At 39.2% G+C, this 20,582-nt stretch overlaps 1 protein-coding gene across 6 annotated transcripts in view; it reads right to left on the bottom strand.

Annotated features, from left to right (window-relative positions):
* Positions 1-517: 517 nt before the first annotated feature.
* The window catches only part of LOC131683312 (alpha-tocopherol transfer protein), a 265,987-nt gene continuing 245,922 nt past the window's right edge, over positions 518-20,582 (bottom strand). For all 6 annotated transcript variants that reach the window (XM_058965171.1, XM_058965174.1, XM_058965173.1 and 3 more), the window contains 5 exons: positions 5,442-5,523; positions 5,171-5,350; positions 4,909-5,019; positions 4,706-4,839; positions 518-713 (listed from right to left, as the gene is read on the bottom strand). In XM_058965171.1, the coding sequence (XP_058821154.1) occupies positions 605-713; positions 4,706-4,839; positions 4,909-5,019; positions 5,171-5,350; positions 5,442-5,523 (616 nt within the window). In that variant the 3' untranslated portion in view covers positions 518-604. The remainder of the gene's footprint in view (positions 714-4,705; positions 4,840-4,908; positions 5,020-5,170; positions 5,351-5,441; positions 5,524-20,582) is intronic.

Genomic DNA, 20,582 nt, shown 5'->3' with positions numbered 1-20,582 from the left:
GTCTACCCTATATCGAAATAGGGATTTTATACATAAAAATCGTGTAATTTTACAAAACCATGCAAAACAAGTGCGCGCAAAAACAGAATCCGGTGTACTTGATAGATGAATTTAATGCAACCATGCAGAAGATAGTAAAAATTACAGCATTCGAATTACGAGCCTAATTGTATTCTACTTCACTTCGGTTATGCCTCTGACATTACCTACCCATCTTTTTTCATTCAGCACAACGGCAGATATTCACGTTCAAAAAATCGGGTATAATTCCGGCAGAAAATTTTGAAACGGGACCCCTATATTGAAACGTTAGCAGTATTCTACTTCAAAATACAAGTTCGATTTCGAAATTTTCATTTACTCCCCCCTTTCAGCATTTTTTAGTTGCTGCTTATATGGAATCAAGAACCGTCGTAGGTGGTCAATGTGGACAAAACACTCTTCAACCCGTAACTCGTCATCATTTGAAATAAGTCTATAACCTTTTTATTATGAGAAAGAAACGAAGCTCAAGCCATCTATGCAAAACATTTTTTTAGAAATTCATTTTTCAGACAAATATCCACTTAAACCCGTATTACATCTAATTATCTCACACGTCGGTTTAATCAATCTCTAGTTTCCGAAGTGTATTGCACATCACATCGTTGTTATTATTATTCTTTCGCAAGCCGTCGTCTATCATCCATCGACTGTTGTCAGTGAAGTAATCTCTGTAAGTAATAAAATATAAATTACTATCGTTCAATATGTATTCTAATTACAAAAATTACTTCCTAGTGAAATTGAATAATTTGCACAAGTCTGTTAGTTAATAAATAACGCAGATAGCTTGATGAGCGACATTACACCAGTATGGATCTACTACATATATTATCGTTGCTGTTGTGCTATCTTGTGGCAAACGCCATTTTTGGGTAAACTGAGTTAGATATGCTACATTACTTGCCTAAAAAATTGCTACAAAGTGGCGTTTGACATTCTGCTTTTTCACTGAGATATAGCAAGTAACGTGCTGAGAAATTGTGAGTTTTTTGCTTCAAATGACTGTGTCTGGAGATTGGCTCAAGTTACCTTGATGCATAATATGCTTTTATGTGTAAAACTATCTGAGAAACACAATCGCATAATCATTTTCAAAACAAAAATATACGAATTGTGAGAAAAATACAGTTTAAATTTTTCAATAGAAATATAGCATATTTGGCAACACTGTAACCAAAAATAATTAATTTTGTAGATTCCCGGACTCATTTCCTTCAAAATGCATCTCACCATTTGTTTATAGACCAAATGATGCCAAAGATATGAATAAAAGTTAATAATTGATGATTTTTTTTTCTATGGAAAATTTTCCATGCACAATTATGACACGCCATACAAATTTTGTCATCAATATTTTCTTTACATTTATGGTAAACACTCGCAACATGGTCAACCAATCTTCGTAATATTTTAGAGATAATTACAGAATAGATAGAAGCATCAATTGTCTTATTTGAACTGTTCATACCATTTATAAGTTTCATGATATTCAATCTGAAACTTTAAAAAACGTTTTTCTCGAAATGTGCTAAATGGCGCTTGTCATAAGATAGCACAACAGCGACGATATGCGTATGCTGTTTTCGAACTCGTTTTGCTATTTTTACTCTTTCTCTCTAAACCAGTAGGGGAAGATGGGGTAAAACGCACCCCTTAAGGAAATATGATCATAACTAAGCTATAGAACATCAATTGGGAGAATTTAAATAATGATATTGTGTAACCAACATTTTCCTCTGTCAAAAAAATCATAACGCTTTGCAAAATATTCAAAAACATGAAAATAATTCAATTTTTCAAAATCATTAAAAAACACCTTTTGAAAAATAAGCGGGGCAAAACGCACCTGTGTGGGGGCAAAATGCACCACAACAACGGGCCATAATGCACTACAACGGAGTAGAATGCACCGCAACAACGGGGCAGAATGCTCTGAACTGTGCCATTAAATAGCCTTAGGTTATGCAATTGGTAGGTTTTCAGAACGATTTTTCTGTTTTCGATTAAAAACCCAGCAAAATCAGAAAAGGGCATTTTGCCCCCGATGGAGCAGAGATATAAATTTAGCAAAAAGTGAATTATTTAGTAGTTGTTTCATATGTAGTGCGACAGAAAAATGAACAACGGTATAAATAGAACTGGAATGCTCTAATATAATAGTAAAACAGTATTTATAAGAGCGGAAAATCCTTGTTGCACCAGCCACAATAATTACATGCGAAGAACACGTTATTGTTTTTTGTTTGTTTCTCGAGCTGCTATTGATGTACGGTTATCAAACTTTGACAGTGTATGTTTACTAAGGCGGACTTCCGAACGGTGTTACCGTTTTCTAGAAATGTTCAGCTGTTTTCGATATAATCAAGGGGTGCATTTTGCCCCCGGGGGTGCGTTTTACTCCATCTTCCCCTAAATCGGCTTGAGTTGTTGCTACATCGACATAAACAGTACACACTAAGCCAGCCAAAAGTTGTTTGGTAATTTCTTTTGACGACTACCACAGTAAAGTGATATTTTTACGGAGCTGTCAGCAAATTATTTTAAAAATTGCGGTAAATACTATGTTCACACTACAGAGTTAAAACACGTTATAATAATTAGCAACAAGCAAAATGTTATCAAGATAGCGTTAAAACACGTTTTAACTCGTAGTGTGAACGTAGTAAAAGTTTTCATTTTTTAACGATTTTCAGTAATTTTTCGAATAAATTGCGGAAACCCGCAATATTTTTCACTGAATTTATCAGCACTTCTGTTTTTTCTGTACATAAACATTATCCAGTATTCATCTCGTCAGTAACTAGCACCATCTGGGTGTCTAGTTAGACGATGTATCTAAACTAGTACCCAAATTAGCACTAGTTAGACACAAAAAATTCCAATCAGTTCACACGACATATGTGAACGCCTAAAGCCACATGTCCCGAGTGATGTCCCGGGAAGCAAATATAGCTCTGGTTTGCTGACGAGAAAGCGAACACGAACTCTTGTCTTTTGTTCAAGAAACCAAACGCCTGGTATTATGCAATAAAAATTGGACTAAACCGTTTTGCGCGTTAAGGGCACAAGACCTAATTTTAATTAAGTTTTGTTTTTTTTTTGTGTTTTGAATTCATCTCGTCAGTAACTAGCACCATCTGGGTGTCTAGTTAGACGATGTATCTAAACTAGTACCCAAATTAGCACTAGTTAGACACAAAAAATTCCAAACAGTTCACACGACATATGTGAACGGCTAAAGCCACATGTCCCGAGTGATGTCCCGGGAAGCAAATATAGCTCTGGTTTGCTGACGAGAAAGCGAACACGAACTCTTGTCTTTTGGTTCAAGAAACCAAACGCCTGGTATTATGCAATAAAAATTGGACTAAACCGTTTTGCGCGTTAAGGGCACAAGACCTAATTTTAATTAAGTTTTGTTTTTTTTTGTGTTTTGAATTCATCTCGTCAGTAACTAGCACCATCTGGGTGTCTAGTTAGACGATGTATCTAAACTAGTACCCAAATTAGCACTAGTTAGACACAAAAAATTCCAAACAGTTCACACGACATATGTGAACGCCTAAAGCCACATGTTCCGAGTGATGTCCCGGGAAGCAAATATAGCTCTGGTTTGCTGACGAGAAAGCGAAGACGAACTCTTGTCTTTTGGTCCAAAAGACAAGAGTTCGTAATTTTGGTCCAAAAGACAAGAGTTCGTGTTCGCTTTCTCGTCAGCAAACCAGAGCTATATTTGCTTCCCGGGACATCACTCGGGACATGTGGCTTTAGGCGTTCACATATGTCATGTGAACTATTTGGATTTTTTTGTGTCTAACTAGTGCTAATTTGGGTACTAGTTTAGATACATCGTCTAACTAGACACCCAGATGGTGCTAGTTACTGACGAGATGAATTCGAAACACAAAAAAAACAAAACTTAATTAAAATTAGGTCTTGTGCCCTTAACGCGCAAAACGGTTTTAGTCCAATTTTTATTGCATAATACCAGGCGTTTGGTTTCTTGAACCAAAAGACAAGAGTTCGTCTTCGCTTTCTCGTCAGCAAACCAGAGCTATATTTGCTTCCCGGGACATCACTCGGGACATGTGGCTTTAGGCAATCACATATGTCGTGTGAACTGTTTGGAATTTTTTGTGTCTAACTAGTGCTAATTTGGGTACTAGTTTAGATACATCGTCTAACTAGACACCCAGATGGTGCTAGTTACTGACAAGATGAATTCGAAACACAAAAAAAAAACTTAATTAAAATTAGGTCTTGTGCCCTTAACGCGCAAAACGGTTTAGTCCAATTTTTATTGCATTATCCAGTAAAAAACTGACTGATTGTTCGGCAAAATTGTACCAACATTACCGAACCTCGTCAACAACTTACAAAACAAGTACAGCACATCATCTGTCAAATCGACATTTTCAGAGGAAACTACTGACTGACCAGTATTTTTTAACGTTTGGATAGAACGGATTGCGGAGAGTTCGGTAACCGAATTGTTTTACTGAATTGATTACCAAACGGTTTGCTGTTCAAAAACTCAGTAAAATTTTACTGTGCCCAGTAATTTAAATTAAGTGTGTAGCTTCATTTAATTGCCCAGAACCAATTTACAATCGCTTGGTTTTTGTTTATACCTAATTTCGTGTTTGTATAGTTTACTCACCTCAGCGACTCAATCCGTTTGATCCAATCGGCCTTATGCTTAGTAATCGATTGCTTTCCACCATATTCATCAGGCAACACGTCCTTCGGCACATGTTCGAAGAGCGTTTCTGAATTGGGCAAGTGGAAGTGAATCTAGTTTGAATGGCAAAAGGTAAAGATGTTATATTATACGCAATATTGTTTATTAGACATTATCATTACCATATTAGCAACTTTTCTTTTCATAAATGGTTTAATCAAACACATTACACGATCTAAGAAGGGAGTGACGTTGATAACGTGTATCGCCTTCAATCGCACTGGATGAGCTTCCTGTGATTGACGAAAGATATTTATTAGAATTGTTGTCGTGATAGAGGTAGGCAATTTTGATTTTAGATGTCTTGTTGTAAACATCGAAGGCATTTTTTTCGACGCGAAGGTCGTTCTGAAAAAACTTCGTAGTTGACGGTGTTAACCTTACCTGTGTATATTTCATGTAAACTCTCATACTAGAAAGCACCACCTTGGTCAGGTGGCGTAGAGTGAATCCTTGCATGTCGAAAATAGGAATGTCGCCACCATTGTTCATTGGCACATCCGATTGAATCATGCGACTGTCGGCGATAATGAAGAAAGTTCGTATAACATCATTGAAATGGAACTGTGGGGATATAAAAATAGTCAAATGATGAGTATGTACTTACGTCAATTTGAATACGCTATATTCCCATAAAATGTGGGCAACTACTCACTTTATCTGGATCGCAGTCAACTAAACGATAAAAAATGAACCTATCCTCACAACCTTCGATTGGTGGTAAAGGAACCATGTCACTGTAAATAGATATATATTTAAAGTGCGATTAGTTGGATTATGGTTGGTAAATAAAATTGAGATATATCACTTAAAATATTGAACCATTTCATGTGAAAAATGGTATACCGACAATAATGAAAACAACATCAAGTTGGAATTAAATAACATAGAATTCATATCACTTACTGCCCCTCCGATATCCAAAAAGAAGCAAAAACCAAGCATAATGGAACAGATTCGGACTGAGCATTTAAATTCAGAAGAACTTAGTGGCTTGCACAAATTAATCTCTCAATATGAAGAAATATTCCATCAAGAAGGGAAGCCTCTCACCTTCACCAATGCGGTAAAACATAGAATAAACACTAAAGATGATATACCCACACACACCAAATCATACCGTTATCCCTATTGCCACAAAGAAGAAGTTCAAAGGCAAATTTCCAAAATGTTAAGCCAAGGGATAATCAGAGCATCAACTAGCCCCTGGACATCTCCCATTTGGATTGTCCCGAAAAAAGAGATGCTTCTGGACAACCCACATGGAGGTTAATTATTGATTACCGGAAAGTTAACGAAAAAACTATTAGCGACCGGTATCCAATTTCAAATATAAACGAAATCCTAGACAAATTAGGAAGAAGCATGTACTTTTCCACCATCGATTTGGCTTCAGGATTTCACCAAATCGAGGTTCACGAAAAAAGACATTCAAAAAACCGCTTGAATTTCTTAGAATGCCTTTTAGGCTCAAAAAAGCTCCCTCGACATTCCAGAGAGTAATGGACCATATACTGAGAGAACACATCGGCGTAAGGGTTTATATGGACGATATAATCGTCTTTTCCACTAGTTTACAAGAACACCTTGTAAATCTTGCAAAAATATTTGAAACTTTGAAATCTTTCAATATGAAAGTCCAACAAGACAAAAGTGAATTCCTCCATAAGGAAGTATCCTTCTTAGGACACGTTGTTACGCCCGAAGGAGTGAAACCAAATCCAGCCAAAATTGACGCTATTAAACAGTGGTCATTACCTAAGAACGAAAAGGAACTCCGCGGTTTCTTAGGCGTTCTAGGTTACTATAGGAAATTCATTAGGGACTTTGCAAAAATAGCAAAACCACTCACACAAGCCTTAAGAAAGGGAGAAACCATCGAACATACAAAGGAATTCGTTTCAGCTTTCGAAAGATGCAAAAGCATCCTCACAAGCAGTGATGTACTGATCTATCCAGACTTCTCGAAAACATTCATTTTAGCTACAGACGCATCTAAGTATGCGATTGGTGCCGTTCTATCGCAAGGTTCCATTGGGCAAGATAGACCGATTTCTTTTGCTTCTAGAACATTGACGAAAAGTGAGGAGAACTACTCTACTATAGAAAAAGAGCTCCTTGCTATCGATTGGACTTGAAAATATTTTAGACCGTACCTATTCGGTCGAAAATTTACCTTGTTCACAGATCACAAGCCGTTAACATACGCTATCAATTTGAAGGACCCTCATAGTAAGCTCGTGAGATGGAAATTAAGGTTAGAGGAATTTGACTATGAAATCCGGCACAGACCAGGAAAGCAAATAGTTGTAGCAGATGGCTTATCACGAATCATATCCAACAAAACTGAGATGAATAACAATGAACAAGACGACGATTCATCTGACAGCCAAACAGTACACTCTGCCGATACTGACGACGGAGAATTTATTCAAATGACCGAGCTACCTATTAACTTCTTCAAAAATCAAATCATATTGAAAAAATCTGACGGACAAGAAGACAATATTTATGAACAAATCTTTCCTAATATTTGTCGCAGAACTATTACAAGAACTATAGCCGTTCCTTTCGCATTAAAATTTTTTAGAGATTACCTACATCCATCAAGAATAAATTGCATAATGTGTCCGGAAGAATGGATAAACATTCTCCAGCACACGTACAGGACATACTTCTCCCGGAGTAATTCCATAAAAGTTACTAAAGTTAAAACTAACACAATCTATCTTGCAGGATCTCCGCACACCAGAAGAACAAAATACAGCCATGGAAGAAACACACGACAGAGCGCACAGGGGTGCCGAGGAAAATCAATCAGTACTAATAAAACAATTTTACTTTCCACAGATGAAGAAAAAGATACAATGTTTCGTTAATCTTTGCGCTATTTGTTTAGAGAACAAATATGATAGAAATCCGTATAAAATTAAGTTTGCCGAGACACCCATTCCCAAAAAACCTCTCGATATTTTGCATGTAGACATTTTCATTTCTATGCCCAACATATTTCTTTCGGCAGTAGACAAACTTTCTAGATACGCGATACTAATACCCACCAAGTCTCGATCTATCCCAGACATAAAACGAAGCATTACAAAACTTTTTACAACGTACGGTACTCCCAACATGATTGTGATAATGAACCTGCTTTTAAATCGGTTGAAATCTGAGGCCTTCTGCAAAGACTAAACGTTGAAATTTATTTTACCCCGTCAAACAGTAGCGAGTCGAATGGGATCGTAGAATGATTTCATTCCACTCTGTCTGAAATCTTATCTATCAGACAAAGAGTTATCCAGAGTGGAAACTTCCTTATACAATTCAACCATACGTACTGCAACTAAATTAAAACCTGTTGAGTTATTTTTCGGAATTAAGGAGGGAGAAGAACGACCATTCAATTTAGAAAGGATTTTAGAGAACCGCAATGAAATATTCGATGAAACCGTTAATAGACTTCAGCAATATCAACAGAAAACGATAGGCTTTCATAATAAATCCAGATCAGAAGAACCTACATTAGATTGGGACGAAATGGTTCTCAATAAAAGACAAGGCATCAGAAACAAAAAGAAACACAGATATAAATTCCAAAAAGTAAAACTGAATAGACGAAAAACTTACATTGATTACAGAGACATAAAGCTACACAAAAATAAATTAAAACGGAAGAGGAAACACTGAAAAACTATTTTTTATTAAACCACATATTGTGTCAAATTTCCAGGGATGTCACCAACAACTTCCAACATACTCTGCCTACTGATAAATTTCATCCCAACGCTATGCGCAAATCAGGTTGTTATACAAAATTTACACAAGAGTCCAGTTTTGCTAATCAAACAAAACGAATGTAGAATTCAAACTGGAACCACGAAAATCATACATCCGATCGATTTAGCAGCAATAGGAGAAACGCATAGCTTTTTAAGAGATTATCCTCATGTGTACTAATTTATAAATGTATGCATTTAGAATAGTTATAAAAGCTGGCCTTTCCTAAGGTGTTTATAGAATGTCTTAAATTTTTGTTGTATTGGTTTATTTAGTTATAGTTATCGCCAAAGCTATTAAAAGATGACAGGTTTATTTGGCTGTGATGAAGATCTCAAATCATGCCCTATTATGCTCTAGTCACAGTTGTTCATACGAAGCATACTGCAACTAAGCCGCTCAATACTTTTCCATTGATTTTCAATTCCAATGATGATATGAATATCTCTCATTATGGGTACTGACTTGGTTTTTCGTGCAAAAATATCCTGAGCATACTTTGCACTGTTTGTGTATGCTATGAAATAGAGGCGTGAGCATTTTTGAATGAAACCCTCGTCAATTTGGAATTGAATTATTCAGGGAGGTTTTGAATTTGATTGTAGATTGTGATAGATTCAATAGAGAGGTTCGCACTTGAAAATAAATGTTGCATCACTGGCCAATATCTAAAAATCGGGTAGAAAAGAACACTTCACATATTCACGCATTTACCTTACACCAGTCACCAGTAAAGTTACGACCAATACCAAAGAGATAGGATTCATGGAAAGATATAATAATAGATCCAGTTAGTTTGCATCGTAGGATTCTATTTATTTGAATTTTTCTATACTGCAGATAACTGTGAAAATATAGAAATACGAGCCATAGTTGCAAGACGGATAAGGCGTACTTATATTTGTATCAAGAAAATCGCTCCAAACCCTGAATTTACAAGCAGCGTTCGAAAAAGAAATCCACCGGTGAAAAATAATGCAAAACTTCAAGAAATCAAAAAATAGCATGCGTCTCCATGAAAAAAACTAATTTTACAAATGAACAAATATCAACCTTCGGCGCAAAACGGCTCAAGATGACACTATGATTTTTAGAAACTCGATAAAATTTTGTGCTAGATGAGATCGAAGACTACATATCAAGAATACTGGCAACTCTGTCCAGAATGTGGAGACAGTAACAGCCACGCCACTTGCGGGTAAAGGTGGTACTTCTCATAGTGATGCACACACATATACACTTTTACATTAAGCTTCCTAACTTCCTCCAATAGAGGCACTGTAACTGTGTGGCATACATTAGCGTGTACTTTCATCCTCGTACGATAGCGTGTAGTGCAACGATTAATAATACATTATTGCCTGGCTACCCTGGCTGAAGTCGACATACTCATGCTCTCCAACACACAGCCGACATAGAATAAACGGGCGGTTTCCCGCGGTATTCCAAACAATCAGTTTTCTCTCGACCACGCTACAGATAGGTAAGCAACTCCTTCCGCTATTCGGTCATTGGTTCTGGGTGACCGCAATTTTCCCACGAGGTAGGAATCCACATTGGCGATCCTGCTAGATTTACCTACATATATGTAAAAGAACCTGGTCTTTCATTTGATATAATGTTAAACTAATTTTGGAAAGGTTTTCACCCAGACGCCAGCAATAAAATCACAATTGAACGATTTTTGTTGTTACGTAGCATATTCTTTTGTGTATCGTTATCCGTAAAAGAGAGAAGGAAAAAGATCTACTCAGAGCTATTAAGTTTACAAAAAGTGCTTAGTGCGACGAGATGAAAAAAATGCAGTGTTAAGCGTAACGGGATGTTCGCAGTTGTCTAGAGCGTGATGGAATGTCCGCAGAATAAAAAAATAGTCCTCAGCGTGACGGGATGTCCGCAGAGAGAAAAAAATGTCCTCAGCGTGACGGGATGTCCGCAGAATAAAAAAAAGTCCTCAGCGTGACGAGATGTCCGCAGAATTGTTTTAAGCGTGACGGGCTGTTCGCAGTTGTCTAGAGCGTGACGGGATGTCCGCAAAATAAAGAGTCCTCAGCGTGACGGGATGTCCGCAGAAAAAACAAAAAAAGTCCTCAGCGTGACGAGATGTCCGCAGAATTGTCTTGAGCGTGACGGGATGTCCGCAGGAAAAAAGTTCTCAGCGTGACGAGATGTCCGCAAATGAATTTTTATTTGGTACGGTATGTGCACTAAGTACTTAGCGCAGTGGTATCGAATAAAATATCAATAGTTCTGACCTCTATGTTATTTATAGTTTGATAGAAACTTAGTTCCGTTTTGATGTGTCTCACTCATGTATTTATTACAGATTACAGTAAGCGTTACTATAACAAAATGGCAAGCAACGGTAGATATGTTCGAGCTCCTAAGGATTTCGATCCACTAAAAAGCGATGACGAATGCGAGCTAGATGATCTGGAGCACCTTGATAAGGAAAACTCGTCAACCAGCACAGATTCGGCAAACGATAGTATATACGACAGCTGCGAAGAAAGTGTTGACAAAAACATTGTCGATAGCATTCGTCAACCGGCAATCAGCGATGAACGCAACTCTCACGCCAACACGACAAACGAGACCCTTGTTGAACCAGGGATCAGTAACCCGAACACGAGCGACCGACTTCAAAGGATGGAAAATGTATTGTCTGACATAACAAAAGCGATAAGTTCCATGCAAACAATGCGTCCTATCTGCACTCAAAAAAAAGTAAACGTTATGCCTATTGATTTTACACATAGATTTTTGCAATTAACGGAGGCATATAGACACTATTTGCTGGCACATAAACCTAATGTGTGTATTTACAAGAAATATTAATCTTACATTCACATTTCATAACTATTGGGCACATAAAACCCCATTCTATAACAATATGCACATATAACTTATGTGTGTTCATACATAGTTTATACAGTTGACACATAGAAGATATGTGTGCACGAGATAACAATAGCATTTCTTCTTCATATGAATTTTAAGCGGTTTGAAGCAAATAGAATTAACGTTTGGATTTTTTTCAGTGTGCGACAATGATCAAAACTGGTGCGCATTCGTGAATAGTCAATCCGATACTACTCTACCTAGCATCCGCTGGGATAACATTAAACCATTTCCCACCGGTGTACCTGCAAACAAAATGTGGGAGGAATGGAACCGGTACATAGAAAACTTTGAGATTGCGGCTTCTCTAAGTAATGCGAATAATCCCGCACAAAGATCGCAGTTGTTATTCCTTTCCATCGGAGACGAACTCCAAGGCATTATTAGAGCCGCAATGTCTTAAATTTTTGTTGTATTGGTTTATTTAGTTATAGTTATCGCCAAAGCTATTAAAAGATGACAGGTTTATTTGGCTGTGATGAAGATCTCAAATCATGCCCTATTATGCTCTAGTCACAGTTGTTCATACGAAGCATACTGCAACTAAGCCGCTCAATACTTTTCCATTGATTTTCAATTCCAATGATGATATGAATATCTCTCATTATGGGTACTGACTTGGTTTTTCGTGCAAAAATATCCTGAGCATACTTTGCACTGTTTGTGTATGCTATGAAATAGAGGCGTGAGCATTTTTGAATGAAACCCTCGTCAATTTGGAATTGAATTATTCAGGGAGGTTTTGAATTTGATTGTAGATTGTGATAGATTCAATAGAGAGGTTCGCACTTGAAAATAAATGTTGCATCACTGGCCAATATCTAAAAATCGGGTAGAAAAGAACACTTCACATATTCACGCATTTACCTTACACCAGTCACCAGTAAAGTTACGACCAATACCAAAGAGATAGGATTCATGGAAAGATATAATAATAGATCCAGTTAGTTTGCATCGTAGGATTCTATTTATTTGAATTTTTCTATACTGCAGATAACTGTGAAAATATAGAAATACGAGCCATAGTTGCAAGACGGATAAGGCGTACTTATATTTGTATCAAGAAAATCGCTCCAAACCCTGAATTTACAAGCAGCGTTCGAAAAAGAAATCCACCGGTGAAAAATAATGCAAAACTTCAAGAAATCAAAAAATAGCATGCGTCTCCATGAAAAAAACTAATTTTACAAATGAACAAATATCAACCTTCGGCGCAAAACGGCTCAAGATGACACTATGATTTTTAGAAACTCGATAAAATTTTGTGCTAGATGAGATCGAAGACTACATATCAAGAATACTGGCAACTCTGTCCAGAATGTGGAGACAGTAACAGCCACGCCACTTGCGGGTAAAGGTGGTACTTCTCATAGTGATGCACACACATATACACTTTTACATTAAGCTTCCTAACTTCCTCCAATAGAGGCACTGTAACTGTGTGGCATACATTAGCGTGTACTTTCATCCTCGTACGATAGCGTGTAGTGCAACGATTAATAATACATTATTGCCTGGCTACCCTGGCTGAAGTCGACATACTCATGCTCTCCAACACACAGCCGACATAGAATAAACGGGCGGTTTCCCGCGGTATTCCAAACAATCAGTTTTCTCTCGACCACGCTACAGATAGGTAAGCAACTCCTTCCGCTATTCGGTCATTGGTTCTGGGTGACCGCAATTTTCCCACGAGGTAGGAATCCACATTGGCGATCCTGCTAGATTTACCTACATATATGTAAAAGAACCTGGTCTTTCATTTGATATAATGTTAAACTAATTTTGGAAAGGTTTTCACCCAGACGCCAGCAATAAAATCACAATTGAACGATTTTTGTTGTTACGTAGCATATTCTTTTGTGTATCGTTATCCGTAAAAGAGAGAAGGAAAAAGATCTACTCAGAGCTATTAAGTTTACAAAAAGTGCTTAGTGCGACGAGATGAAAAAATGCAGTGTTAAGCGTAACGGGATGTTCGCAGTTGTCTAGAGCGTGATGGAATGTCCGCAGAATAAAAAAATAGTCCTCAGCGTGACGGGATGTCCGCAGAGAGAAAAAAATGTCCTCAGCGTGACGGGATGTCCGCAGAATAAAAAAAAGTCCTCAGCGTGACGAGATGTCCGCAGAATTGTTTTAAGCGTGACGGGCTGTTCGCAGTTGTCTAGAGCGTGACGGGATGTCCGCAAAATAAAGAGTCCTCAGCGTGACGGGATGTCCGCAGAAAAAACAAAAAAAGTCCTCAGCGTGACGAGATGTCCGCAGAATTGTCTTGAGCGTGACGGGATGTCCGCAGGAAAAAAGTTCTCAGCGTGACGAGATGTCCGCAAATGAATTTTTATTTGGTACGGTATGTGCACTAAGTACTTAGCGCAGTGGTATCGAATAAAATATCAATAGTTCTGACCTCTATGTTATTTATAGTTTGATAGAAACTTAGTTCCGTTTTGATGTGTCTCACTCATGTATTTATTACAGATTACAGTAAGCGTTACTATAACAAAATGGCAAGCAACGGTAGATATGTTCGAGCTCCTAAGGATTTCGATCCACTAAAAAGCGATGACGAATGCGAGCTAGATGATCTGGAGCACCTTGATAAGGAAAACTCGTCAACCAGCACAGATTCGGCAAACGATAGTATATACGACAGCTGCGAAGAAAGTGTTGACAAAAACATTGTCGATAGCATTCGTCAACCGGCAATCAGCGATGAACGCAACTCTCACGCCAACACGACAAACGAGACCCTTGTTGAACCAGGGATCAGTAACCCGAACACGAGCGACCGACTTCAAAGGATGGAAAATGTATTGTCTGACATAACAAAAGCGATAAGTTCCATGCAAACAATGCGTCCTATCTGCGACAATGATCAAAACTGGTGCGCATTCGTGAATAGTCAATCCGATACTACTCTACCTAGCATCCGCTGGGATAACATTAAACCATTTCCCACCGGTGTACCTGCAAACAAAATGTGGGAGGAATGGAACCGGTACATAGAAAACTTTGAGATTGCGGCTTCTCTAAGTAATGCGAATAATCCCGCACAAAGATCGCAGTTGTTATTCCTTTCCATCGGAGACGAACTCCAAGGCATTATTAGAGCCGCAATGTCTTAAATTTTTGTTGTATTGGTTTATTTAGTTATAGTTATCGCCAAAGCTATTAAAAGATGACAGGTTTATTTGGCTGTGATGAAGATCTCAAATCATGCCCTATTATGCTCTAGTCACAGTTGTTCATACGAAGCATACTGCAACTAAGCCGCTCAATACTTTTCCATTGATTTTCAATTCCAATGATGATATGAATATCTCTCATTATGGGTACTGACTTGGTTTTTCGTGCAAAAATATCCTGAGCATACTTTGCACTGTTTGTGTATGCTATGAAATAGAGGCGTGAGCATTTTTGAATGAAACCCTCGTCAATTTGGAATTGAATTATTCAGGGAGGTTTTGAATTTGATTGTAGATTGTGATAGATTCAATAGAGAGGTTCGCACTTGAAAATAAATGTTGCATCACTGGCCAATATCTAAAAATCGGGTAGAAAAGAACACTTCACATATTCACGCATTTACCTTACACCAGTCACCAGTAAAGTTACGACCAATACCAAAGAGATAGGATTCATGGAAAGATATAATAATAGATCCAGTTAGTTTGCATCGTAGGATTCTATTTATTTGAATTTTTCTATACTGCAGATAACTGTGAAAATATAGAAATACGAGCCATAGTTGCAAGACGGATAAGGCGTACTTATATTTGTATCAAGAAAATCGCTCCAAACCCTGAATTTACAAGCAGCGTTCGAAAAAGAAATCCACCGGTGAAAAATAATGCAAAACTTCAAGAAATCAAAAAATAGCATGCGTCTCCATGAAAAAAACTAATTTTACAAATGAACAAATATCAACCTTCGGCGCAAAACGGCTCAAGATGACACTATGATTTTTAGAAACTCGATAAAATTTTGTGCTAGATGAGATCGAAGACTACATATCAAGAATACTGGCAACTCTGTCCAGAATGTGGAGACAGTAACAGCCACGCCACTTGCGGGTAAAGGTGGTACTTCTCATAGTGATGCACACACATATACACTTTTACATTAAGCTTCCTAACTTCCTCCAATAGAGGCACTGTAACTGTGTGGCATACATTAGCGTGTACTTTCATCCTCGTACGATAGCGTGTAGTGCAACGATTAATAATACATTATTGCCTGGCTACCCTGGCTGAAGTCGACATACTCATGCTCTCCAACACACAGCCGACATAGAATAAACGGGCGGTTTCCCGCGGTATTCCAAACAATCAGTTTTCTCTCGACCACGCTACAGATAGGTAAGCAACTCCTTCCGCTATTCGGTCATTGGTTCTGGGTGACCGCAATTTTCCCACGAGGTAGGAATCCACATTGGCGATCCTGCTAGATTTACCTACATATATGTAAAAGAACCTGGTCTTTCATTTGATATAATGTTAAACTAATTTTGGAAAGGTTTTCACCCAGACGCCAGCAATAAAATCACAATTGAACGATTTTTGTTGTTACGTAGCATATTCTTTTGTGTATCGTTATCCGTAAAAGAGAGAAGGAAAAAGATCTACTCAGAGCTATTAAGTTTACAAAAAGTGCTTAGTGCGACGAGATGAAAAAAATGCAGTGTTAAGCGTAACGGGATGTTCGCAGTTGTCTAGAGCGTGATGGAATGTCCGCAGAATAAAAAAATAGTCCTCAGCGTGACGGGATGTCCGCAGAGAGAAAAAAATGTCCTCAGCGTGACGGGATGTCCGCAGAATAAAAAAAAGTCCTCAGCGTGACGAGATGTCCGCAGAATTGTTTTAAGCGTGACGGGCTGTTCGCAGTTGTCTAGAGCGTGACGGGATGTCCGCAAAATAAAGAGTCCTCAGCGTGACGGGATGTCCGCAGAAAAAACAAAAAAAGTCCTCAGCGTGACGAGATGTCCGCAGAATTGTCTTGAGCGTGACGGGATGTCCGCAGGAAAAAAGTTCTCAGCGTGACGAGATGTCCGCAAATGAATTTTTATTTGGTACGGTATGTGCACTAAGTACTTAGCGCAGTGGTATCGAATAAAATATCAATAGTTCTGACCTCTATGTTATTTATAGTTTGATAGAAACTTAGTTCCGTTTTGATGTGTCTCACTCATGTATTTATTACAGATTACAGTAAACGTTACTATAACAAAATGGCAAGCAACGGTAGATATGTTCGAGCTCCTAAGGATTTCGATCCACTAAAAAGCGATGACGAATGCGAGCTAGATGATCTGGAGCACCTTGATAAGGAAAACTCGTCAACCAGCACAGATTCGGCAAACGATAGTATATACGACAGCTGCGAAGAAAGTGTTGACAAAAACATTGTCGATAGCATTCGTCAACCGGCAATCAGCGATGAACGCAACTCTCACGCCAACACGACAAACGAGACCCTTGTTGAACCAGGGATCAGTAACCCGAACACGAGCGACCGACTTCAAAGGATGGAAAATGTATTGTCTGACATAACAAAAGCGATAAGTTCCATGCAAACAATGCGTCCTATCTGCGACAATGATCAAAACTGGTGCGCATTCGTGAATAGTCAATCCGATACTACTCTACCTAGCATCCGCTGGGATAACATTAAACCATTTCCCACCGGTGTACCTGCAAACAAAATGTGGGAGGAATGGAACCGGTACATAGAAAACTTTGAGATTGCGGCTTCTCTAAGTAATGCGAATAATCCCGCACAAAGATCGCAGTTGTTATTCCTTTCCATCGGAGACGAACTCCAAGGCATTATTAGAGCCGCAAAGCTGAGACCTCAGTTAAATGACACGGATTGTTACAGTAATTTCGTGGCCAACATCAAACGCTATTTTCAGTCAATGACTGACGCGGCGGCTGAACATGAATCATTCTCTAGTATGAAACAAGAAAAATCAGAGACGGCAATCGCATTCCACGCCCGCCTAATGACAAAAGTTCGTCTTTGTGGATACAGCCCCACCGACCAGGACAGATTTGTACGAGCACAACTGTTGAAGGGATTGAGAAATAGAGAATTGGTAAAAGCAGCTAGAACTTATGGTCACGATACTAATTACATAGTACAAGCTGCTACTCGAGATGAAGCTTACGAAGCTGAGAGAACAGATCAAACCGTACCGTTTACAGTCAACCGAGTGTATAGGCAGCTAGCAGAATCCACAAGAAAACGCTCCAAGCCGGACGAATGGGAGGACAGAACCCAAGTGAAACATCATCGAAGCAACCAACAAACGCCTTGGCAAAACATGCAAGATCGTAGCCGTCGTTCCCGTTGTCGTCGGTGCAACGGGTTTCCTCACTCTAAGTTCCCATGTCCAGCACTGCAGAGGAAGTGCAACAAATGCGGAGACCGGGGACACTATGCAGTCACCTGTCGAAAATCTCGTGTTCGGCAAGTTCAGGTGAAAACCAACACATCTCCCACACGTGATAGTAACATGAATCCAAGCATGAATCATGAACAGGTACTAGATGACTAAATTATATCGAAACCCCCAAAAAAACACGCAAATATTTTACTGAATTCCAACCCTCCCTCTCCCTTTCTTGTAGCATATTAATGCGTTCTCCCTTCGAGACGTATTGGTGGATTGTTGCATAGGCTCATCAAAACCCATCCAAATGCTTATTGACTCTGGCGCAGATGTGAACGTCATCAGCGGAAAAGATTGGGTCTGTCTTAAACAACAACATGCATCAGGATTGGCAATACTTCAATTTGTAGAAAGTCCTAACGTAAGAAGCCTCCATGCGTACGGAACGCAGATGCCTTTGATCGTAGAGTGCGCGTTTGAGGCAGAAATCGTGCCATCAAGATATGGTAGACCATCGGTGAAGGCAACCTTTTACGTAGTATACAACGGATCGAGATCGCTTCTGGGTCGCTCAACGGCTAGCGACATGGGACTGCTACATGTTAATACTATCAGCAATCTTGGGAAGGTAAAGAAGGCGGACAAGTTTCCAGTAATGCCGGGTGTTAAAATTAGATTCAGCGTAGATCACTCAGTACCATCCGTTAAGAATGCGTACTACAATGTACCAGCAGCTTTCCGAGAAGCTGCGAAGAACCGCCTAGAGGAAATGGAATCTAAAGGCATAGTTGAGAGAATCACAACGGCTCCTACCTGGATAAGTGGGATGTCCGCAGTCGCTAAGGGAAAGGACGACTTTCGCTTAGTTGTTAACATGCGGGCTGCAGACAAGGCAATTAATCGCGAATATTTCCGACTTCCTTTAATAGAGGAAATGAAGATAAAACTCCACGGTTCTACATGCTTCACCAAACTCGATCTCAGTAATGCATACTATCATCTCGAATTGCACAACGAATCTCGCTATCTCACCACCTTTCTAACTGAGAATAGGATGTACAGGTTCACTAGATTGATGTTCGGGGTGAATTGTGCCCCGGAAATCTTCCAAAGATCGACGGCGCGGATACTCAAGGACATTAAGAACCTCATTGTATACATCGATGACATTCTCATATTTGCGGAAAATGTTGAAGAACTACGAAAAACCGTAAGTCAAGTATTAAAAATACTCAGGGCAAACAATCTAACTCTAAACGCTGCAAAATGTGAGTTTGACAAAACGTATATAAAATTTTTTGGTCATGACCTTGACAAAGACGGATTTCATGTGGACGAAGCGAAAATAAAGAGTATACGTAGTTTCCGTGAACCGACTACAGTTTCCGAGCTGCGAAGTTTTTTGGGGTTAGCCTCATTTATTAGCCAGCACGTAAAGAATTTTGCGGATGTCACTAGCCCCTTGTGGGAGATAGTCACCACAAAATTATGGTCATGGGGTCCTACACAAAGCAAAGCCTTTCAGATAGTGAAGAATCGGATCGTACATTGCTGCGTGTCGCTAGGATTTTTCTCTGAAGACGACAAAACGATCTTGTACACTGATGCCTCCCCAATAGCATTGGGCGCAGTGTTGACACAAGAAGATAAACATGGATCTTGCAGAATAATCAGCTTTGCATCGAAATCACTCACGGCAACAGAACGCAGATATCCTCAAAATCAACGCGAAGCCCTTGGTGCGGTGTGGGCAGTTGAGCATTTCTCATACTTCATACTCGGGAGACAGTTCACGTTACGAACAGACGCACAAGGGGTGTCTTTTATTTTAAACCGGTCTCGCGAAGAATCTAAAAGAGCTCTAACACGTGCAGATGGGTGGGCGTTGCGACTAAGCCCGTACAAGTATGTTCGTGGAGAAGACAATATAGCAGATGCTTCTTCACGGTTGTATACTGACAATGACAAGCCATTAGACGAAGATTGCAGTCCATGGGAGATAGCATCACTTGAAGCTAACACCGTTGAATTTGTCACTGAAAAGGAGATTAAAAACGCTACTGCGAACGACAAAGTTCTTCAAGAGGTCATGTGCGCTCTTGATTCGGGAAAATGGCCTGGATATTTGCGAAGATATCAGCTACTTGAAAACGATTTGACCAATCGAGACGGAATGCTTGTAAAAACTGGTTGTGTGGTAATTCCCGAGGCGCTACGGAAACGGACCTTGGAAATAGCGCATCAAGGACATCCCTCTGCTGCCAAACAAAAAAGCATCTTGAGACAGCGAGTTTGGTGGCCCGGAATGCCAAATGATGCAAACAAATGGATAGAGACTTGCTCAACCTGCGCAGTTACCGGTAAACCAGAAAAACCTACTCCAATGCAGCGCGTTTTTGCCCCAAAGGAGGTATGGGATACCATCGCATTGGACTTCAATGGACCTTATGTTAAATTCAGCGGTATTTCCATTCTCGTTATTGTCGACTACAGGTCCAGGTACATTATAGCGCGACCAGTAAAGTCAACAAACTTTGATCAAACGAAGAAAGTACTAGAAGACGTTTTTGGGCGAGAGGGTTTACCTAAGTCTATCAAAACAGACAACGGTCCCCCTTTCAATGGAGACGAGTATAGACGTTACTGCTCAGATCGGGGTATCACCCCAATCTTCTCTACACCATTATTTCCACAGCAGAACGGGCTTGTAGAAGGGTGCATGAAAAT

This window comes from Topomyia yanbarensis, chromosome 2, assembly GCF_030247195.1.
Source record: "Topomyia yanbarensis strain Yona2022 chromosome 2, ASM3024719v1, whole genome shotgun sequence".
NCBI classification, from domain to species: Eukaryota; Metazoa; Arthropoda; class Insecta; order Diptera; family Culicidae; genus Topomyia; species Topomyia yanbarensis.
Note: the sequence above shows the minus strand (reverse complement) of the source record. Positions and strands in the feature narration are given on the sequence as shown.